Source organism: Myotis davidii, unplaced genomic scaffold, assembly GCF_000327345.1.
Source record: "Myotis davidii unplaced genomic scaffold, ASM32734v1 scaffold217, whole genome shotgun sequence".
NCBI classification, from domain to species: Eukaryota; Metazoa; Chordata; class Mammalia; order Chiroptera; family Vespertilionidae; genus Myotis; species Myotis davidii.
In genome coordinates this window covers 9,065,458-9,087,450 of record NW_006290034.1, presented here as the reverse complement: position 1 = coordinate 9,087,450, position 21,993 = coordinate 9,065,458, and the positions used below count along the sequence as shown (strand labels likewise).

Here is a 21,993-nt window from a genome sequence, read left to right as displayed (position 1 = left end):
GGTGGGCTGTGTGTGTGGGAGGGAGGCTGTGTGTGTGGGAGGGAGGCTGTGTGTGTGGGAGGGAGGCTGTGTGTGTGGGAGGGAGGCTGTGTGTGTGGGAGGGAGGCTGTTGTGTGGGACGGAGGCTGTGTGTGTGACGGAGGCTGTGGGACGCGTACCTGATGACTGTAGGGTAGAGCTCAGAGGTGTAGATGTACACAACGTTGAAGGCGGCGCTGATGGTCAGCTTCCCCAGCAGAGACAAGGACCGGCTGTTCACCACGGCGAACACGCCCGTGTCTGAGGAGCAAAGGGTGACACCCGTGAGGTGGTTGGTGGAACTAGGCTTTTAGAAACGACACATCTCGTTCTGAAGGAGGGAGGGGCATTCATGCAGATGTGGAAGAGCCAGGAGGGAATGTCAGTGAATCCGCGTTCAGAGGTTTAGCGCTCACTCACACACACATGCAGGTATGTCCCGCTGTGCTGCTGTTCCCACGGAGTCTCACATGTGAATCCACGTTCAGAAGTATAGCGCTCACTCACACACACATGCAGGTATGTCCCGCTGTGCTGCTGTTCCCACGGAGTCTCACATGTGAATCCACGTTCAGAAGTATAGCGCTCACTCACACACACATGCAGGTATGTCCCGCTGTGCTGCTGTTCCCACGGAGTCTCACATGTGAATCCACGTTCAGAAGTATAGCGCTCACTCACACACACATGCAGGTATGTCCTGCCGTGCTGCTGTTCCCACGGAGTCTCACATGGGGAGGTGACTCTGTGACCAAACCCTTACTCCCTCCTGAAGGACAGGGCTCCCTGAAAACGTCCCCATTGGAGGAAAGTGAGCCGCCGGGAAATTGTCCGCTTCATGGACCACAGATGTTAACTGCGTCTCCTTTCTTCCCAACTTTGTTCAACAATCAATGCTGTAAATGGTCGGGCCTGGCCGGCGTGGCTCAGTGGTTGAGCATCGACCTATGAACCAGGAGGTCATGATTTGATTCCTGGTCAGGGTTGTAGGCTTGATCCCCAGTGTGGTGTGTGCAGGAGGCAGCCAATCAATGATTCTCTCTCATCATTGATGTATCTCTGTCTCTCTCTCCCTCTCCTTTCCTCTCTGAAATCAATAAAAATATATTTAAAAAATAAAAAATAAATAAAACAGTGGTCAGCATAGCCAGCGCTGGCAGTGGGAGATCAGGCTGACAGAGAAGATGAGCAGGGGCGAGGGCTGAAGGCCAGGAAAGCGCCTCTTCCATTGGCCATCCTTGGTGTCCCATTGCAAAAATAAGGAATAATCCCATTAAATCACTACCAGAGATATGAAACATTAATGTTCGTGAAAAAAAAGAGAATTAAATATAGAACCACTTTCGATCCTTCCTCCTCCCCAACTTACTTGAGTTACTAATCAATGATATTTGAGTTTCTTAATGTCCCGTTTTCACATAACATGAAGAAATACATTTTATGCCAGTTCACTTCTCTATTGAAAATACAATCAGCCCTAGCCAGTTTGGCTCGGTGGATAGAGCATCAGCCTGTGTACTGAAGGGTCCCAGGTTCGATTCTGGTCAAGGGCACATGCCTGGGTTGCAGGCTCGATCCCCAGTGGGGGGCATGCAGGAGGCAGCCAATCAATGATTCTCTCTCATCACTGATGTTTCCATCTCTCTCTCCCTCTTCCTTCCTCTCTGAAATCAATAAAAATATATTTAAAAATTAAAAAAATACAATCAATTTTCCTGTGGGTCTTTCCTCTATTAACAATATCCCCTCTGGGACTTTGTAATTTAACTAGAGGCCTGATGCACGAAATTCGTGCAAGAGGCTCGGCCATCGTGCCCTGGCTGCCTCGAGGCCCCCGGCCTCACCCCCTGGTTGTTCCGGATGGTCATTCCATCATCCAGTCTAATTACCATATTAGCTCTTTATTATATAAAGTATATCCTATTGCATAGAAAATCTCTCATGCTACATAATTTACATTTATTTTTTAATCTTAAGAGATATTTTGCATATATTGTTCCACTAGCATTTGCTGACAATTGAGTGCAGTATTAAAAATACAGGATTGTTCCCTTTCAAACATCGTTAACCTCCCCTCTTCATTCACTCACCAGCTTCTACCTTCAAAATAACAAATTTCTCCCGAGAGAAGAAAAGATGCTCATCGCCCTTTGGCTGACAGAGAAGATGAGCAGGGGCGAGGGCTCTGTTGTACTTTCCCCCGCTTCACTATCAAACGTCTCCAGCGAGTGACCACCCTCCACTTCCTCAGAGGCAGCTGCCCGTCACTCACCACCATGTGGCTCTCAAGGCCATCCTCCCCTGAAATGCCTGCTCTTGAAGGTCAAAGCGATGTCCTGATCACCAAGGTAATTGCCTCGCATCCTCCTTGACTTTTCTGCCCAAGAGAACACGCCCGGCCCCTTCCCTGGGACTGCGTGCATGGCTCACACAAACCAGTGTTCCCTTAAGTGACTCAAATACGCAATGCCCTCTCCTTCCTTGGACCTTCACTGCCCCTATTTACCAACCCACTCAACCGGCACGCGCCAGGCTCTCTTGCAGGTGCTTGCTCTTCCACCTGGTCTGCCCACAATGTATTTCGAGTTAGCGCAGGCGAAGGCGGGTCTCGTTTGCTTGCGGCATCTCCCATAGTAAGATGCTCAGTGATGCTCGCTCAGTATTTGTTCAACAAATCAGTGGAAGGACCATGACAGGGATTATTGTTTTTATAAAGTTTTATTTTGATGGAAGAAATCTCATCCTGCAGAGGCTATTTCTTCTCTTGTAAACTTTTCCTGGAGTGACCCTTACAAGGCAGTTCCTTCTGCATTTCAGTATTTAACAGAATGTAGCAAATACTTATTTTGTTGTTGTTGTTAACCCTCACGCGAAGGTCTATTTTTCCACTGACTTTTAGAGAGAGTGGAAGGGAGGGGGAGAGACAGAGAGAAACAAATCGATTGGTTGCCTCCTGTATGGGTGAGGGACGGAGCCTGCACCTGAGGTACGTGCCCTTGACTGGAATCGAACCCGGGACCCTTCAGTCCAGGGGTTGAAGCTCTATCCACTGGGCCAAACTGGCCAGAGCTGTAAATACTTTTACCTAGCACATGAAAGAAAAAGTATATCCTACTGCGTAGAAAATCTCTCGCGCTCCATAATTTATATTTATTTTTTTTAATTTTAAGAGGTATTTTGTATATATTATTCAACTAGCATTTGCTGACAATTGAGTGCAGTTTTAAAAATATTACTTGTCGTGCACTATTTAATCCTCATGAGAGGGACTAATTCAGTGAAAAGAACCTGTGTGAGGAGGAGGCCTGCCATACACTCCGTTCCACAATATGTTTCAGCTCCGCTGCTTGACAAGGAAATAAATCTTCATTTGCTTTAAAGATGGCGCCTGCACAGCGCAGCCCAGCACTGCCAGCCGCCATCTGGCTGCTCCTCCCGCCAGGCTCTCTGGAAGGAGCTATTTGGGATGTGAAGTACTGGATGTATTATGTTAATCCCTGAGGTACTTCTGGAAAAAGATCCCTGCCTCTGCACCTACCCCGAGATCTGTATCTGGACTCTTGTGAGCTAACAACTTCAATTAAACCAGTTGCGCGGGCAGATGAAATCCTTCAATTATTCTCCAGAAAACGGAGTGAGTCAGGAACAGGTATTGGGCGGTGCTGAAGCAAACAGGAATGTGCACATGTGCCTGATTGCCAACGACTCGGTCTGTTTCCAACCCATACAAGAGGGCATCCTACAGAGCTGCATGGAGACACACTCCCCTTTCCCAACAGGCCGGGGGCGGCCACCCTGGAAACGGACGTCACAGACAGCTCATCATCTACACCCACGAGACCCACGGCTGGACGAGGGCCCCCTCCCCCGTGAGGCTCTGGACACTTCCAGCTGTGGCCCCTCTGGGGAGCCTGGCTCAGCCACAGGCCCCCAGAGCATGCCCCTCAGCCTGCCACCATTTGTTGGAAAAATGACCTTTTCCTCACTGAGTTGGCTTATCTGTGTTAAAAATCACGTTACCATGTGTATTTTCTCTAGGCATAACTAGATAAAACATTTTCTAAAGGTGAATAAAATCTCAACCTCATTCTCAAAAAAAAAAAAAAATCAACTGGCCATATATGTGGATCTATTTCATACTCAACGCTGTTCCATTATCTATACAACCAATCCTATGCCAGTATTGTACAGTCTTGATTCATGTAACTAGCAGTCATTTTTTTTTTTTATCAGGCAGGGTAAGTCCTCTAACTTAACTTTGGGGATTCTAGATCCTTTGGATTTCCATAAAATTTTAGGTGCCCACTTGTCATTATCAATCAACAAAAAGAAGCCTGCTGGAAATTTTATTGGGATTGTGCTGAAAATGGATTGATTGGGGGAGAATGGATATCTTTTTTTTTTTAATATATTGTTATTGATTTCAGAGAGGAAGGGAGAGGGAGAGAAAGGCAGATGAGAGAGAATCATTGATTAGTTGCCTCCTGCACATCCCACACCAGGGATCGAGCCCGCAACCTGGGCATGTGCCCTGACTGGGAATTGAACCATGACCTCCTGGTTCGTAGGTTGACACTCAACCACTGAGCCACGTTGGCCAGGAGAGAATGGTTATCGTAAACAATATTTTCTGATTCTTGATCATGGTAATCTCTTCATTGATTTTATTATTATTACCACCAATTCATTTATTTAGTCTTTATATATTTTCAATGTTTTACATTTTATACTTTTTCATAGGTCTTACACATATTTTGTAAAATGTATCCCTAGGTATTGTATAATATATTTTATTATAAATGGTATTGTTCTGTTTCAATTTTAAATTGAGTGTTGCTAATATCTAGAAATAACATTGTGTGTCACATGACTTTGCTATACTCACTTATTAATTCTAGATTTCTTGGGGGTGTATTCTTAAGATTTTTAATGGAGACAATTGTGAATTAAGAGTTTTAATTCTTTCCAATTTGGATCCCTTCTCATTTCTTTGTATCACTTACTGTATCTGCTGGTAGTTTCAGCATGATGCTCCATAAAGTGGTAGAACGGACACCTTGCTTTTTCCTGAACGCAGGGAGCATGCCTCAGGTGTGCTAGTCCAGAACACAGGTGAGAACAGCACTGTCTACACAATTTCTACACAGGCTCAGGCAAGGCGAGATGAAGATGCCTCAAGGGACCTTTCTGAAGCTGTGTTTGCATAGCAAAGCTTTCAGTATATACAAGTACCAAAGTTTCCCCAAAATGTTTTACTTATACTTTATATGAGACCCAGGCAATGCCCATTAGTGACAATGGCATTGTTACTAACAGTGCATATTCTGCTTTTTGCTGCTGTTACTATTATTGGGAGTATTGATGGAGATACTCAGAGGTGCCAAAGCCACCTCTGACCACACTGGTGACTCTGAGGTCCCCGCTCGTGATGGGCTGGAATGACTAAGATGTAGCCCTGGACGGAGCTCCTTTCTCTACGGAACTAAGCGGTCCCCCTCCTCCTCAAATCTGCAACCCTAACAGCACAGTGCTGCGGCCCAGACACCCCAGATGGTAGCTTAATCGCCCGAAAGAATTAATAGTGCACCTCGAAGCACATCATTCACCCCGAGAGCAGTTCAGGCGAGGGAAGAATCTGGCCCATTATACCCCACACAATTGCTCAGTCACAGGCAATCACAGGAATGAAGCCTGGCATATGGTAATCTCCCGGCTAGATGGAGATTCATTGTCATACGCGTGCTGTTCAGAGCCCTTCAGTGGGAATCCGGAAGGCCTACCTTTCTTCTCGGGAAGAAACATTACGACGAGACAAGCCAGTCCTCCCAGGCACAGAAATGCTGCTAACGTCCGCCTCCGACCAAACCTGGATAACAGAAAGCAATGACTAGTTTCTCTTGAGGTCATGACCCATTCGTCTGCTTCTTCCCCAGCCTTCCTGTTAAACGTCCTATTTCACGGTACACACTCATCCTTTCCTGTGACTGCCCAGGGAAAAAATAAGTAACCATCGTAAGACAAAGGGAAAGTTGCAGGGCGGCAGGACTGAATAACGTGTAAGGGGGAAAAAACATTCTGTCTATTTGTGTGTGTGCTACGTTCCAGGAACTGTTTTAAAGGCTTCCTACCTATGACCTTACTTAATCCTCATAATAAACCACAAGGCTTGTACTGTGTGTTCCACTCCCCATCGTTCAGAGAATGGAGCTAAAACACAGAAAATATAGCCTATTTTGCTGCTCACTGTAGCTCATAGGAGTCCTATAGCTCATTTCAATTTCTGGGTACTTGAATCTTAAGCAGTTAACATGTTAAACACTGTCCTTTCTCCCTCTTAAAAATACAAAAAGTTTTCTTGTTGGCGGGTCAGAATTAAGTGACATTTATTGCTCATTTATTGGGAGAAGCAGTTTTCAAGTAAGAATTCTAGACTTGGAGAAAGATGTTCGGATCAGTAAGCCCCCTTTTCTAGGGGCTGCAGCTTGCGAGGTCCTCTGTGAGGAAATGCAATGTTACCTGTAATTTTCATGACGCCTTCACCAGGGGGATGCTATAATCCCTCCTTGAAGGATGAGGACATGGGGGCTCAGGGAGGTGACCTGTCAAGGTCATAGGACTGACACACGGCTGAGCCTGGATTTGAACTCCGGCCTGCCTGACCCCAAAGCAGCAGCCCTTCCGTCTGTCCCCGACTTCAATCCTGACCCTGGTGGTAGGAGCTGGGAGGCCAGGAAGGACGTGAGTCTCCGGGCACCTGGCGTAATTTAAGAGTCAGCATCAACAGCTTTCAAGCAACAGGTCCCACGCTAGGCAGGCACTGGGGATGCAGACACCTAGGATGCCCTCGTGGACAGCGTTCTGAGGACACTTTAAGCGGCCGCCAGAGGCACGCACAGGAAGCCAGAGCAGCGCAAAGGAGGGTGCTGGGGACGCTGGGACAGATCTCTATCTCTGAGTTGGCTGCCTAACCCGCTCTTAGACCACGATGACCATAAGCTTCTTCATGAACAGAGTGGGCAGCGGAGAAAGCCTTCAACTGAGCTGCACCCAGGCCCCCGCCCCATTCCCAATGTGCTGCGCCCACTCTCCCTGCACCAGCGCCAACTGCAAGGCGAGAGGAGTGCTGCTTGGGAACAGGGGGCCTGGGTTTCTGGAGAATGAGAAGTGGCACAGGCCAGCGGATTCCCAGCTCACACTAGCGGGACTGCTAGCTGCCCTGGCCAGGGGCTCCATGACAGGAGTGATCTGAGAAAAAAAGAGGAAAGGGTGCTCTACAGAAGAGGTTTAACAAGTATTCCAAACTGTGCCCACTAACAAGGAGCAGCAGAACAGGCTATATTCTTCCCCTCAACCAAGTCACGTGGGTCTTAGATGTAGCAAACACCTTTCAGTCCCTTCAGCTCTTTGTCCTGAACTAAATGACAGCAATGAGGCTGGTGGGGTTCTAGTTCCATCTGCACGGAGGCACCAGTCCCGCTGCTGGGACGACCAAGTCACACAGAGGTGACTCCAAAGCCGTCAGGACATGACGCCTTTCAACCCTGGATTGCAAGCCCACACAAACACTCGGAAACATGAAAGCCTAGAGACACTGTACAAAACATGAATCCTGACTGTGTTCAGTCAGAAAAGAATTCTAACCACTGCAGTATAATTAACAGATACTGTATGTTGGCAAAGACAGTCATACTTAGGGACTTACACATGTGAGTGTGTGTGGGTGGGAGGGGGGGTGGTACACTTCAATCTTCATCCATACTTACCACTTGTGGTTAATCAAGTAGATGCAGAGAGGGTAGGAGGGGATCTCTATGAGGCCAGACAGGGCCAGGTTGGCGTAGAGGTTCCCGCCCAGGTCACCGGCACTCAGAGTCAGGCCGTAGTACACCAGGCTGCACACGAACCTGCAGGAGGAGGGAAGGGACAGAAGGGAACACTCATGAGAATCTGCCGGGGATCCCAATGCCAGTTCAGTAGACTGCGATCTGCCTCCGCAATGGGTCCAACTCTCCCGCTAACATTGCCATCCTGATCTAAATTTCTGAACGAGGAGAAGACGAAGAATAAAGGGCCTTGGAAACCACTTGTCTAGATGCTAATCGAAGCAAAGGCGTGGACTGCTGAGAGAGAAAAGACCTGGTTTGTGCCGTCACCAGCATTTCTGCACCGAATAGCAGACAGGGACTCCTGTCTTACTTTATTTAACACAAGTGATAGAACACTGGCTTTAGGCAATTGCTGTGAGATTATCAAAATGACTCTAGAAAAGAAGTCCCAGAGGAAAGCCGACAGCGAGTGGTGTTGAGGATGAGGGCTGAGAAGTGACTGGGTCGCCAGTGTCACCTGGGGGCCAGAAATGACTGCACTGCAACCCCCGCCAGGCCCTCAGCCCCACCCAGCACTCAGCAGGTGCATGTGCTGCACACACAGAACAGGAGAGAAGTGACCAGGGGATGGTGGAGGCAGATGACCCCCCTGGGGAACGGCCCTTTGAAAAGGTGTCTTGCTGCCCCGGCCGGTTTGGCTCAGTGGATAGAGCATCAGCCTGTGGACTGAAGGGTCCCAGGTTCGATTCCAGTCAAGGGCACATGCCCGGGTGGCGGGCTTGATCCCCAGTGTGGGGCGTGCAGGAGGCAGCCGATCAATGATTCTCTCAATTATCACTGATATTTCTATCTCTCTCTCCCTCTCCCTTCCTCTGAAATATGTATATATTTTAAAGTTGTTTTGCTGAAACACCTCTGAGGTGGCAGGCGCTGTCCCCGGCCCTGAGCCCACCTCCCCTTCCCAGGAACCACGGAGCCAGGCGCTACGCCAAGGCCCCGCCCTGAAGCTGCAGGTCGGGGCTTCCTCAACCACAGGGAAGGGAATCACGGCAACGTTTGTGTCCAGGAAACTGCATTCTTAAAGCAAAACAGAGCAGAACAAACATAACTCCCCCCGACACGAGGCCACAGGACACATGCACACGTTCTGTAAACCGTGCATCCTCCGCACGCAGTGACACACCGGGCTGTGGAGGGTCGCCAGGTGTCATGACGTCACCATTCGCTCTGACAAGTGTTTATGACGGGGAAGTTCTCACGGGCTTCCTCTGGTTTTCCTCAAAGTCTAATGAGCTGCGGCTCTGATGAGATCAAAGAGAAAGGGAAAGCTTTCTTCCCATCCCTGCCAACAGCAGCGGAGCCCAAGTGCCCAGGGCAACGGAGACTGGGCACGAGAGTAACAAGGAGAAGGCCTGAGGAGGGGGAGGTAGAGAGGGGGAGGGAGGGCCTGCAGCTGGGCTGCCTGGTGCTCATGCCTCTCTGGCCAGTGAGCCCGGGCAGCAGCTACTTCCGTGACTTCTTGCTGGGCAGAGCTGTCACGCGTGTATTAAGGGCCACGAGCAGTGTGGCAGCCAGGACATCACAGGTAAGGACGCAAGGTGCCACCGAGTTGTCCGTTTCCCTTGTCCCCTCGCACTTTGCCCGAACAGAGGACACGAGCTGCGAGATGTGGACATGAAGGGAAGCTTTCAAAGCCCAACCTGACCACACAGCATGGGAGCTCCTAACTCAGAGTCCTACCTGCTCTCAAGTCAATTTGGACCCATGCAGTTTTCTGAAATATTTTAAAATCCTTTCTACCTGCCGTAGAGACTCTGCCCTTCCATGATGCTGCTCCTAACGTGCTGTCGGTGCTCGTGCGTGTCTGCTCTGCATGGAAAACAGAAATCCCGGGAAGGACTCCCAGCCATGAAGCACACGCCCATCTAAACCAGGCTGCGACGGTAGCAACCAGGGCGCGAGTGAGCAGAGCCGGCTCAGGACACTGGAGGAATTTAGTCACCAGCTGGGGGTGACAGAGGGGATGACGTGGGCAAGGAAGCCTCGGCCCCAAGGTGGACTCGCTTGCTTGTTTCCTTGATGGCAGAGCCGGTCACTGGGATGAGTGACGACAGTGTTTAAAATCATTGCAATCCTCGTTATGGGCCCCAAACAAAATTTAGAATGCTTGCACAATCATTAACAGTATATTCAGGGCGCCAAGCAACCATTCAAAAAGGCACCACTGAGAGAGGTAAGACCAGAGACAGATGCTAACACAGGGAGTAATCACAGGGGGCAGTCTTTAATGGCGGGGACCACAGGAAGGATCCAGAGCTTTCTAGCACCTTCCGGGAGAACCAGGACACGTCTCTGTTATCGTGGATTTTACAGTTCTGAGCCAGGAGGAGAGAATTTCATTTGCGAACAGTCCCGTTGGTTGTGTAAGAAATGATATAAGCAAGGACGTGCTCCCCGGGCTCTAAGTCCAGTCTGTTTGTTTTTTCACCTGTTTATGCTTTACCCCCTGAAGGCCAGAACCCCAAAGTTAATATGCCTTGAAAAAATAAAACATTAAAAACAAGGCGTAAGTACGCCCCAAGAAGTAGGGGCTCCTTCGAGGCTGGTCTGTGTATGGGATACACACAGGGAGAGTGTGTGAAGCCCAAGGCATCTGCCCGTGCTTTGTGAGTAGTTACAACAGGGAGCATCTCAGACTAGCAGCTGTGTTGTCAGGCTGTGCTGTTGACGGTTCCCGTCATCTCCACGCCTCTGCGCCCGTGTCCTTCGTGCGACGTGCCAAGCATCTGTGCCACGCCACCGGCGCCGGGACACAGGCGGCGGCCAGTGCTAGGTGAGCCAGTAAAGAGAATCCTGATGTAGAAAAACATCGCCATGGCTTCTTATTCCTGATCCTCCCATTCCCTTTAGCTTTGGACCCACGATCACGTTCCTATAAAATGATCCTTTATCCCCATGATTGCAGCCTTCACGGTCAACATGTACAGACCACAGCACACAGTCCTCCGGGCCTGTAAACCTGATGTCGACACCCAGCGCTGGACCAGATAACATCTATGGTGCCAGCAGAATGCACACCATTACACACGGCACACACCACACGCACTGCCATCCACTCCTCCCCTCGCCACAACTTCTCCTTTAAACGGAACCGCCCTGAACCTTCACTGCCATGTACACTGATGCCGAGAGCACGCTGAGAGGTGGGCTGGAATAAACCAAACTTGAAGATCAGCTTCAGAGAGGCTGACCCCTTCATTCACTGAACTGCACGGGGGGTGCTGAGTCCCGCCAATGTTCCTCTCTCTCCTCTCCCTTCCTCTCTCTGAAATCAATTTTTTTTAAAGAAGGAAAACAAGCAAGCATAGCAGAAACGGAAGTGTTTCTAAATAGGCTTTGGTTTTGGCATCGAGCGGTGGGAGGGCACATTGTGGTTGGGCTGTACCCTGTGTGGCATCGCCACTTGCTCGGAAACAACCAAGGTACTATTACATCACCACCTCCTGCCCTCTGGGGTTTCCTCCTCTGTCCTCTGGGAAGTTTTCTCCCTTGGTGCACGCTACACACACACACACACACACACACACACACACACACACACACGGCTATAGTTACCAGATGAACATCAGGGTCAGCGTGTGCCCCAGGAGGACCCGGTGCCGGAACAGGTCCAGGAAACTCCCCGACGCCTGGCAGCTCCTGTTGGCCGGGTGAGTGAGTGAGAACGTGCACTTGAGCTTGCGGTTCCTCCTGGCAATGAGGTACAGAGCCCCCTCCGCCTCGCTCAGTCGACCCTGGGAGTATAACCAACGAGGTGATTCAGGAATGAATCTGAAAGAGACGTCATGAAAGGCTGTATATTCACACAGGCACACGTGACCAGGTGGGGGCAGCTCACCCAGGCTGCGCTCGATTCCCTCACCACCGCGGACTCCACCGCAGGCCTAAAGCCGACGCTCCCAAAGACACAGGGAAGACAGGGCGGGCGACTCAACAGCTGCCCGGGCTAAGCGGTGATCTACTCTCTGAATGGGAACTTAGACCCCGCTTCCCAAATAGCAGTGACACCGGTAAGCGGTGTGCGGTCACGTTTAAGACCATTTAATACGAAGGCAAGGTCAGACTATAGCACTAAATACTGCCAATGCCTCCTGAAGCACGGGTCAGAGTTATGGCTCTAAACCACAGCCAGGTGTTGCTGGAATAACACTGTGGAGATAGCAGGCGTTTTCAGTTCTCGAAAAGCCCCATAAAGAAGATAAAAATCTTTATTATCTCATCAGAGAAAATAAATTTGTACAAAGTGTTTTAAAGGTAGTGATATGTGACCATGAAGGCAGAGATTATTTGAAGGCCACACATAAAAGTTAAACAGAGTTTATCACTATTCAGTTACTTTTGAGCATTTACTGCTTCAAAATATTCAAAGCATCTGAGGACATTTCCTGAATCCCTCCCCCCCCCCCCAAGATCTTATGAAACAAAAGTGACTTCCTTATTAACTTCCAGTTCCTTTCTACTACAGCACAACGCACTGGACATTGATAGCGCCACTGATATCTTCCAACAGTTTTAAGACCCGTCTATATATGTAATTTCAGAGAGGAAGGGAGAGAGAGATACATCAATGATGAGAGAGAATCATTGACTGGCTGCCTCCGGCACGCCCCACACTGGGACCCGCAACCTCAACATGTGCCCTGACTGGGAATCGAACTATGACCTCCCGGTTCATAGGTCGACCCTCAACCACCGAGCCACGCCGGCCGGGCACGTATGTCTTCTCCTCCCAGTTCTGCATTCACCTCTAGAGGACTTTTCAAAGACAAAACGGTGGCAGGAGCACAAAGCCTTGTTTACTAAACACAACATCAAGTACCTCTGGATCTAATGTGCCCTGATTGGCCTAAAATGAAACGTGTGTAAATCACATTGGCTACTGAAGGTGCCTGTCAGCAAGGGGAGTGAATTGGCAACAAACGCCATAGAATTCGGAGCTTCCTGGACAGCCAGTCCATCAAGGGCCATCTATGGAGCCATCTCATTCTGTCCCCCAGGGTGGCAGGTGCAGAGAGGAAAGACTATGGAAACAGAGGCAGGGTCTTTCCCAGGAGCTCTGCTACTGGGGAGGGAATATTCGTGTACAACATTGAACTGTCAACAAAAGCGGGACCTGGGGCCTTCTACAAGATCCTGAAAAATCCCTCTACCTCTGTCCGCATTACCACTTGGTTATTATTACTTACACACAAGTAAATGGTCAAGTAAAATATTGTTCTGTTGGGCGTTATGTGTGCCAATCATCTGTCGAATCAGCTGCCCTGGGCACAGGTGAGGTGCTATGTACACCGCCTGATTAAGTCTTTAGTAAATGGGCCACTTTAAACAGAGGTCAACTATTTCTACTCTATTCATTTCCGTACTTGCTTTTGAACCTGAATAAAGAGCTGCTAGGTTAAAGATCTAGGTGAGTGAAAACTCTACCACAGCTATCCCTCACTGTCTGCCACGGAAGAGAGCTGGGACCATGGCCTGAACATCGCAGTTAGCCCAAAGGTTTTGATGATTAAATTGGGTGTCTGACTCCTCCAGAGAAACTCTTTCTTTTCAGAAGTCCCTGAACACTTCTGGGGAAGCAGCTGAGGCTGGTGGCTGGCCTTTACGGTCAAGAGCACCAAGGTAACACTGTGGGTGAGTCGCTCGTAAACCCTGCCCTGACCAGGGCTCGTCCGTTTACTCTGCTGAGCCCATGCACCTTAGCTAAGGATTCCTCCCGCATCCACACGCAAAGGCTCTGAAATGATGCTCATCTGTAAGGTAAATCGTTGACATTATATATTACTATGAATAGATCTTTTATATAAAAAATAGATCTTTTAAAAATCCTATTCTGTCGCACACCCAGCCCACGCTGTGATCCAGCCGGAAGATCTTTAAGTTTGAGGCATCAGGTTAAAAAGAAACTGGACCCCGATGCCATCATTTGAAGGCTAAAATGCAGTTTTTGGAGAGGTTACTTTAAACAAGGGATACCTGCATTCTGAATTAATTTAAGCTGCCAAGCATGGGAGCGCTTGCGGAATTTAGTTCTTCACCCGAGTCCGTGCAGGCGAATTCCTGCAAGGGAATAATGCCGCTCATTGACCCGCATCCTCTGAAGGCATTCCTTCTGCTTACTGAGCCTAAACTCTGTGAGAGGGAACTACTTACAAAGATAAGAGAAAGACCGCTGTCCCCTGCAAGTTCACCAGCACGGCCAGGCTCCTCCAGGAGCGGATGAAGTACCCCAGCAGGGCGCACTGGGCAATGCCGACTGCGAAGAAGAGGCCGCCGATCGACCCTGGTTCAGGGAAGAGAGACCTGTGACTGGGGAGGCCCCGTCTGCAGACCATTCCCAACCCAAGTCATAGAGCCAGCTCCTTCCTCGTGAGATGTCGGCGGGAAAGAGAAACCTACACAAATATCGAGCCTCAGACGATAAACTGGAAGGGAGGCCAGCAACCGAGTGAAAAGTGGGGAAGGGCAGATGAAAAATATACACCCCACGTGGCCCAGGCGGATTTGAAGGCTGTGCCTGTTGGACTGGCACGTGCCTGATCCGTGGCCCAGGCTTGGAAACATTGTTTGCTATACGACCGGGAGGTGGTTAGGTCATGAGATTAGTGCAATACTGGGACTTCATTTCGTCACAGATGCTGCCCCTGGAATCCTTATCTTAAATCACAACCTACCTCCCAATTCTCCCTTTTGCCCTCCCCGATTTAATTTATCACCATCAGATATGACACTTCATATTTATTTTCTTGTCTATCTCGCCCAAGTAGAATATAAGCGCCATGAAGCATGGATTATTGTCAGCACACTAATAGGGAAAAAAACCAACCACAGGATTGTTAAGAAACTCGTATTTTTTAAAAGAAATGCTGGGTGGGTATTAAACCCACCGGCTTGTCCAATATACTTGCAAAGTCTATTCCTCTGTCACGCTTTCCATACCTACTATCACTGACAGTACCAGAAGTAGCTACTATTTATATAATAGCCACGACTTATTGAGCAGTCAGCCTTCTGCATATACTGCCCTAGACCGCAGGGACCATCATTAGCCGTCTATGGAGTGAGGACAGAGCTCAGACGGTCGGGTGCTGCGGGTGGCAGAGCCGGGTGGCAGGGCCGGGACCCAGACCTGGTTAGTCTGACTGGTGACACTGCATTGCCTACGTTCCTCTCTCCTATCGCCCTTCTAGGGAAAGGTGAGCTTCTGTGGGCATCTCAAAGCAATGGGCTTTGTTGAACCTGTTACAAAAAATCTCTACAAAAATCCTGTAAAACAAATGTTTTATTCTGTTCGTAGATTATCAAGCGGTAACTAAAAATAACGGCATGTATACTGTGGGCCCTGGTGAGCAAAGGGGAACCAAAGGAGAGCGATGCTCAGTGTTCAGAACATGTGGCCCGATACGCAGGGGAATGGGCGAGTGTGATTTCCCTGGAAATGCAAGATAATCAATAGCTATTACAGGTCCATTACAGCGCACCCGAGAGCACCTGGTCCCCAAGAATGAGGCCTCTGTCACTCGGATTGGTTCCGAGTGCCAACATCCACTGACAACAGTGTCGGCAGACAGAAGCGGCCACAGGATGAGACCTCTTCTTCACTGTACTTACGATTTCTGAAATGACCTCAAATCTGTTCTGCCCTCCTGATGAAAACATAAGCTCCAGCCCTAGCTGGTTTAGCTCAGTGGATAGAGCGCCAGCCTGCGGACTGAAGGGTCCCAGGTTCGATTCCGGTCAAGGGCATGTACCTTGGTTGCAGACTTGACCCCTGGCCCTGGTCAGAGCGCATGAGGGAGGCAAGCGATCAACGTGTCCCTCTCACATCAATGTTTCTCTCTCTCTCTGTCTCTCCCTCTCCCTTCCACTCTCTCTAAAATCAATGGAAAAATATCCTTGGAGGAGGATTAACAACAACAACAAAAAGGATGTTTTAGGTTTATGCTTACACTTTTTTGTAACTACTTTACTTAGCATTTTGGACGTACTGCAAACAGTATTTTGTAATCAAGAGTAATTTTCCAATACTGTTTTTACTGTGAACAATGAGGCCACTTCCAATCCATCCCCTGCTGCTGAGCACTCAGCTTTTCCCCACCCTCTTGCCATTCAATAGCCTATCTGCAGCCGCAGCCGCAGCCGCGTGCACGACTGCTGGAGAGAAACCAGCTGGAACCTGAGGGCCAAGGACAGAACCCTGGGGACGGCCCGGATCTCAAAAGAGCTCCAGGTGCTGTCAGAATCCTGCTGTCCTGGGTGCGGGTCAGTGGGCGGGCTTTCCGGGAACTCTCTCACACTCGCTCTAATTCTACCGTGAGTTTGGCAATGCTCTGGTTCCACTGTTGCAACAGAACAGGAATAATCGGAGTGGTCTGGCAGCGAGGGGGCAGTGAATGCCCTTCAGGGAAACCGACCCTTTCCCAACAATCTGGGGGCACTCTGTGAGGGTGGGCCAAGCGCGCCCGCCGTCTGTGAGGCCGACTTTCTACAGTGGAATTCAAGTGACTCCTTCAAGGTCAGGACTGCAAATCTAACGGTTGGACAGAGCACTTCCAGTCCAAGTGCATCCTTAGACTCCAGGGTTAAACTGGTTCCCTGCAGAGTTTTCAGAAGCCGCTCACCACCTCCACATCTGCGTGGACCCAGCAGTACCTGCGAGTGCCCAGTAGGCGGCGCCCACACATTCGTTCAGCAGTACAAAGGCCACCAGGGACATCCCTCCATTCATCACGCCCACCAGGAAGCGGGTCATCACGAAGAACTCGTATGAGGGGGAGAACCCATTCGCAATAGCAAATAAGATGTCAAGCGCAAGACCTAGAGAGAGAGGAACAGCATTCAGTGACCCACAAACGAAACAGCACCTGGTGGGAGAAAACAATCCTATTCATTAGTTTGCAAACATAAATCTGTGCACGCTGAAATTTCTGACGGTTTGTTTTAAAAAAGGTTTCTCTTATAAACCATAAACAAACACTGAGCTTTTCTTTCTCTGTCACAGGTTGATTTCTGTCGATCAAAAATGCTGGTAATTTTTTTAAAATTCTGTTTCAGCCCTAGTTGGTTTGGCTCAGTGGCTAGAGCGTTGGCCTGTGGACTGAAGGGTCCCAGGTTCGATTCCAGTCAAAGGCATATGCCCAGGTTACAGGCTTGATCCCCAGTAGCGGGTGTGCAGGAGGCAGCCAATCAGTGATTCTCTAAGATTCTCTCTCATCATTCATGTTTCCATCTCTCTCTCCCTCTCTCTCTTCCTCTCTGAAATATATATATATATATGTATATGCATGTGTAGATAGATAGATAGATAGACAAAGATAACCCTAGCTCATACTCAGCTTGTCAAGAGAGCTATGCTGAGTCCTGTAGAGCCCATTCAAAATGAATCAACAATACAAGATAGAAGGAAATGGGCCTAGAATACTGTCTCAATTGTTGCTCTCCTTAGGAACGGCATAAATAAGAATTTGGGGGTGACAGAAAACACCATCATCTCTGAAAAGCTTCCAACGCAAATATCTGGCCTTTGCCATCTCTGCTGGGCACTTGAAAACCTTGGCCGGAATCCACGCTGGCTGCCAGTGTAATGAAAAACAGTTCCTCGTCCACATGGCCATTCCCCGGAACCTCGGGGAAACGTGTCCTCATTCGGTTCACGAACACTCCGGTGGGTTACCTGTGAGGTAGACCTTTTTCCTCCCAAAGCGATCGGAAAGCTGCCCGAAAGAGATCACGCCCACAAACACGCCGCTGAAGAAGAAGGAGCTGGCCGCGCTGACTTTGTACGACCTGTTGGCGATCAGGAACCACTGGAGGAAGGAAGAACAGGAGAGACATGTAGGTCACCGGAAAGATGGGTGGACTGAGTCAGCTACGAAAAAAACAACCGTACAACGAAGCTTGGACACCCGAACTTCTCTACTGCGTTAGCCACGGTGAGCCACCTTGTGAGTGCCACAGCCACTGGCTGCTTGTCAGTATATCGAGGCTGCGGGGCTCGGACACAGCAGCTTCCCCACGCCCAGCTGGGGGCTGTTCTGGGAAATATTCGGAAGAATCCTGGTAACAATTCCAACGCACTCCGTTCCCTCACTGTCCTGTATTACTCCCCAAAATATTCCCAGTTTGGGGCAGGAAAAATCTCACTTCGGGAGAAAATCGGGGGCTCGGAGGCCTCCTGTGATTAGGAAGAACTCAGACAGGGTGTTTCAGGAACAATTTCATGGCGATTAACTAACTTGCTTCATCTCGGTGCAGTTGTCACTCGGAATTACCACTTACTGGGTGAAGTGTGCAGTCTAGAACAGTCAGAAGCACAGGCGTAGGGAAGCAAGATGTTTAAAAAATTAGCCCCTCAAGCAATTATTGCGGTCAATTTTTCAATAGTTTTACTATTCTGTCTTTTGACCCCAGGGTATGACTTGGGAAAATACATTAATCTCAAGATAATAATCAGTCAATTTCAGTTGTTACATCTACCATGATATTGAAGACTCCAGCCTGACTCTTTTTGGTTGCAAACATTAATTAAGCATGATAATTGCATGTCTCCGTGATATTTGGTCCTTTCTCAATGAGTCAGAGCTCGGGGAGTAATGTGAATACGGCAGACAGCAATTTGCTACATCAATTCACCCCAATGGCTATTAGCTCATTTAAAAATAGTCAAGACTCCTAAATTAGAGGGGTTTTTTTTGCATTAATACCAAGTTAATCATATCTACATAACCTTCTATTCACCCTTCCCCAAACCCTCCATGAATAACTCCTGCAAGGCCTGACCTGAATGTAATAAGGGGCAGGTGAGAGTTTTAAATAAGCTGACAAACAAAATAGAACCAGACAGAGGTAGGGATCCATGGAACAGACTGACAGATGTCAGCGGGGGGGGGGGGATTGGATGAAAGAAGGTGAAGGGAGCAGCCAAAGAACATACATGCACAGTCCAGCCCACGGACACCGACGACAGGGTGGCGAAGGCCAGGGGAGGGCGGAGGGTGGGGGCTGGGTGAGGTGGGCAAAGGAGGGGAAGGATGAAGAATATCCGTAATAGTGTCAACAATAAAAAATAAAATAAATACTAAGTAAATAAATATAAAATGAGTACTCTTAACACCATCTCAAACTATAGAGTTCTGCAGGCTCTATCTGGATAATTACTTTTAAAAGTTCCTACGAGACTTTATACTTGCTTTTTTAACTCTAATTTTATAGCAAATAATTTCAGGAAGCAGCATAGATGATCTATGTGCCACAGACTGTGCATTAAGGGTATTTACCAACGTAATGACAAGTTTGGTACCAGCTTCCATATGGCCACTCTGGGGATTTTGAGGAGCAACTGAAACACCGGAGAGGTCATCAGAATGGAGTGAGCGCTACGAAAGCGGGCGGGGGCTGGGTTTGGGACTGCACTGCAGTAAAGGTGAACCGGACGGAGCGGCTCTGTGGCCACGGCCCGGCCCTGCTGGCCCTGCTGCTAGGGATCACCGTTCTCGTTACTCTTCCCTCTGCCGCCGTTTCTCTGCCAGCTCCAGCATTTCTGGTGGCGGCAGGAAACTCGGGAGCCACCCATCCCACCTCCTGGAACCACTCCAGGACTTGCAAGGTCACCCAATTAGGGCTCCGGCGTCCAAGGCAGAGATAGAACGTGTGGACACACGTGTCACTCACACACTGGGAGTGGGGATGGCGCGTGGAGGTGGGGGCACCTCACCTGTACGTGGAAATAAAATAAATGACGTGGGGGGAACATGAGATTCTGCACTGAAACGCAAAGCAGACGAGCTCTCCTTGGATCTGCCTGAATACACTCCGAGTGGAGACGGGGCGATGCTGTTAACACATGGGCGGCAGCTGCTGGGATCTGAACACCCAGGCAGCCCCTGAGCAGCAGAGTCAGCGTTCATTTCATTTTCTTTTGTTATTTTTTTGCTATTTCAGGAAACCTATATGTTTATTTGGGCTTGAGAAATTTTTTTCTAAGTTAAACTTTTACTGTTTTTGTTTTTTTAATTAGTATGGCTGGCATAAAATATTGTTAGTCAGGTGGACAACACAGTGATTCGACGATTATACGCCTCATGGTGTGATCATCACCGTAAGCCTAGTGAGCGCCTCTCTCTGCACGGTTACTGCGGAATTACTGACTGCATTCCCTACGCTGCACATGGCATCCCCGTGACTTCTTTACTTCATAACGGGAAGCTGGTACCTCTTAAGTCCCTTCCCCTTTTGACCCACTCTCCCAGCCCCCTCCTCTCTGGTAGCCATCAGTCTGTTCTCTGTATCTGTGCGTCTGTTTCTGCTTTGTTTGTCCGTTTGTTTTGTTCTTTGCGTTCCAAGTGTAAGTGAAATCATACGGTACCTGTGTTTGTCTGACTTGTTTCACTTAGCATAATACTCTTTAGGTCCATCTATGTGGCCACAAATGGCAAGATTTCATTATTTTTATGGCTAAGCAGTATTCCTTTGCGTGTATATGTGTGTGTGTGTGTGAACAACTCTACACATATAAATTTGACAACTTAGATAAAATGGACCAATTCCTTGACAAGCCCAACTGCTATAACTCACAATACAAAACAGAGCATTTAAATAGCCCTATAGTTATTAAGAAAATTGAATTCATAATTTTAAAACTCCACAAGAAGAAATCTACAGGTCAAAATTATTTCAATGAAGAATTCTACCAAATGTTTAAAAAATTGACACCAATTGTACAGTCTCTTCCAGAAAATAGAAACCCTTCTTAATGCATTTTATGAAGCTGGTATTACCCTGATACGAAAACCAGACAAAGATAGTACAAGAAAACAACAGACCAATATCCATCATGAATATAGAAGCCAAAATCCTTAGCAAAATATTAACAAATAGAATTCAGCAATATATGAAAATAATTATATGCCATCCAGAGATTCAAGGCTAGTTCTATATTTGAAAATTAATTAGTATAATCCACCATGCTAGAAGCTAAGGATGAAAAATCACACGATCGTTACAATTAATGTAGAAAATGGTAAATTGATGTATAGGACAAAATTCAATACACAATGATAAAAACTAAAAAAAAAAAAAAAGAATGGGGGGAAGGACTTCCAGGAAGGCGGTGAGCAAACGGGTAGCTGTGGGAAGCAGGCAAAGGGCACACTATTTTAGCATTTTAACAACCAGTACGGGTGCTTTCCAGGTGAGCAGGAGCCCGGCCCGTCTCGCCCCAGGGTTTCTCTCCACCAAGCTGTCCGCCTCAGCGTATTTCCCTCTGGCTGGCTCAGGAGGGACTGTCCTTGTAAGAACCACCTTAGCCAGCAAAGCCCCACTTGAACGTAAGGCTTCCTGCCCACACGAGGTGGCACATTTGTACTTGAGGTTGTACAGTCAAGGTGCCCCGCAAGGCCTACCCACGGGACTGGACTTCAGCATGAACCATGGACGCTGCCGATGGGTCATTCCATTTCTCGCTACTTTGTTAATTTCTGTGTCTGTAATAAAGAAACATGGACGTTTCACGTCACCTTTCCAAAGGGCACTAGCATCGAAGTACAGCTCTTTTGGAGTTGACAGCTTACTAACTTGGTAAGACGCGTGCTTTTCCCATTTGTAGACGGAAGGAAAAAGAATATGCTTTCATAGAACAGCCTCCTTTAACTCTCAAATTCACCAGACGGTTACCTGCAGATGTGGCTGAAATTTAAATCAACAAGACAAAAAAGCGGTTCCGTCTGGACAAGGCGACGCCTTGGCTTAGTGATCACATGGCCGGGTTCTGTTCCGCTGCTCCCCGCCCCAGGCTCACCTCGGAGGCGATGGAGGTGAAGCTGCCGCTGAAGTGCACGTGCTTGCGCACCTCGCTGCCGTTGGCTGTCAGGAGCCAGTCCCCCAGCGCCAGGTCCTCACCCGCCCACGGGCTGCCGTGGCTCTGGTTCGGCAGGAGCTCGGCCAGGTCCCAGCGGTAGGAGGGTGTGGCCCCCACGAGCGCGATGAGGATGGCCTCCGTGGCCACGTAGAGCTGGGGGAGCAAACACACAAAACCATCGATGCAGGGAACGCCAGCCATAAGCTCACAGAGCTGGAGACGTCTGTTTCTGGCTTT

The 21,993-nt window shown here is 48.7% G+C and overlaps 1 protein-coding gene across 3 annotated transcripts in view; it reads right to left on the bottom strand.

Annotated features, from left to right (window-relative positions):
• Nucleotides 1–21,993, bottom strand: part of SLC22A15 (solute carrier family 22 member 15) — a 31,745-nt gene extending 9,752 nt beyond the window's left edge. For all 3 annotated transcript variants that reach the window (XM_015563469.1, XM_015563470.1, XM_015563468.1), the window contains exons 1-8: nt 21,697–21,993; nt 17,575–17,707; nt 16,554–16,718; nt 14,055–14,184; nt 11,460–11,675; nt 7,782–7,922; nt 5,799–5,884; nt 159–279 (exon numbers count right to left, since the gene is read on the bottom strand). In XM_015563469.1, coding sequence (XP_015418955.1) covers nt 159–279; nt 5,799–5,884; nt 7,782–7,922; nt 11,460–11,675; nt 14,055–14,184; nt 16,554–16,718; nt 17,575–17,707; nt 21,697–21,957 — 1,253 coding nt within the window. In that variant the 5' untranslated portion in view covers nt 21,958–21,993. The remainder of the gene's footprint in view (nt 1–158; nt 280–5,798; nt 5,885–7,781; nt 7,923–11,459; nt 11,676–14,054; nt 14,185–16,553; nt 16,719–17,574; nt 17,708–21,696) is intronic.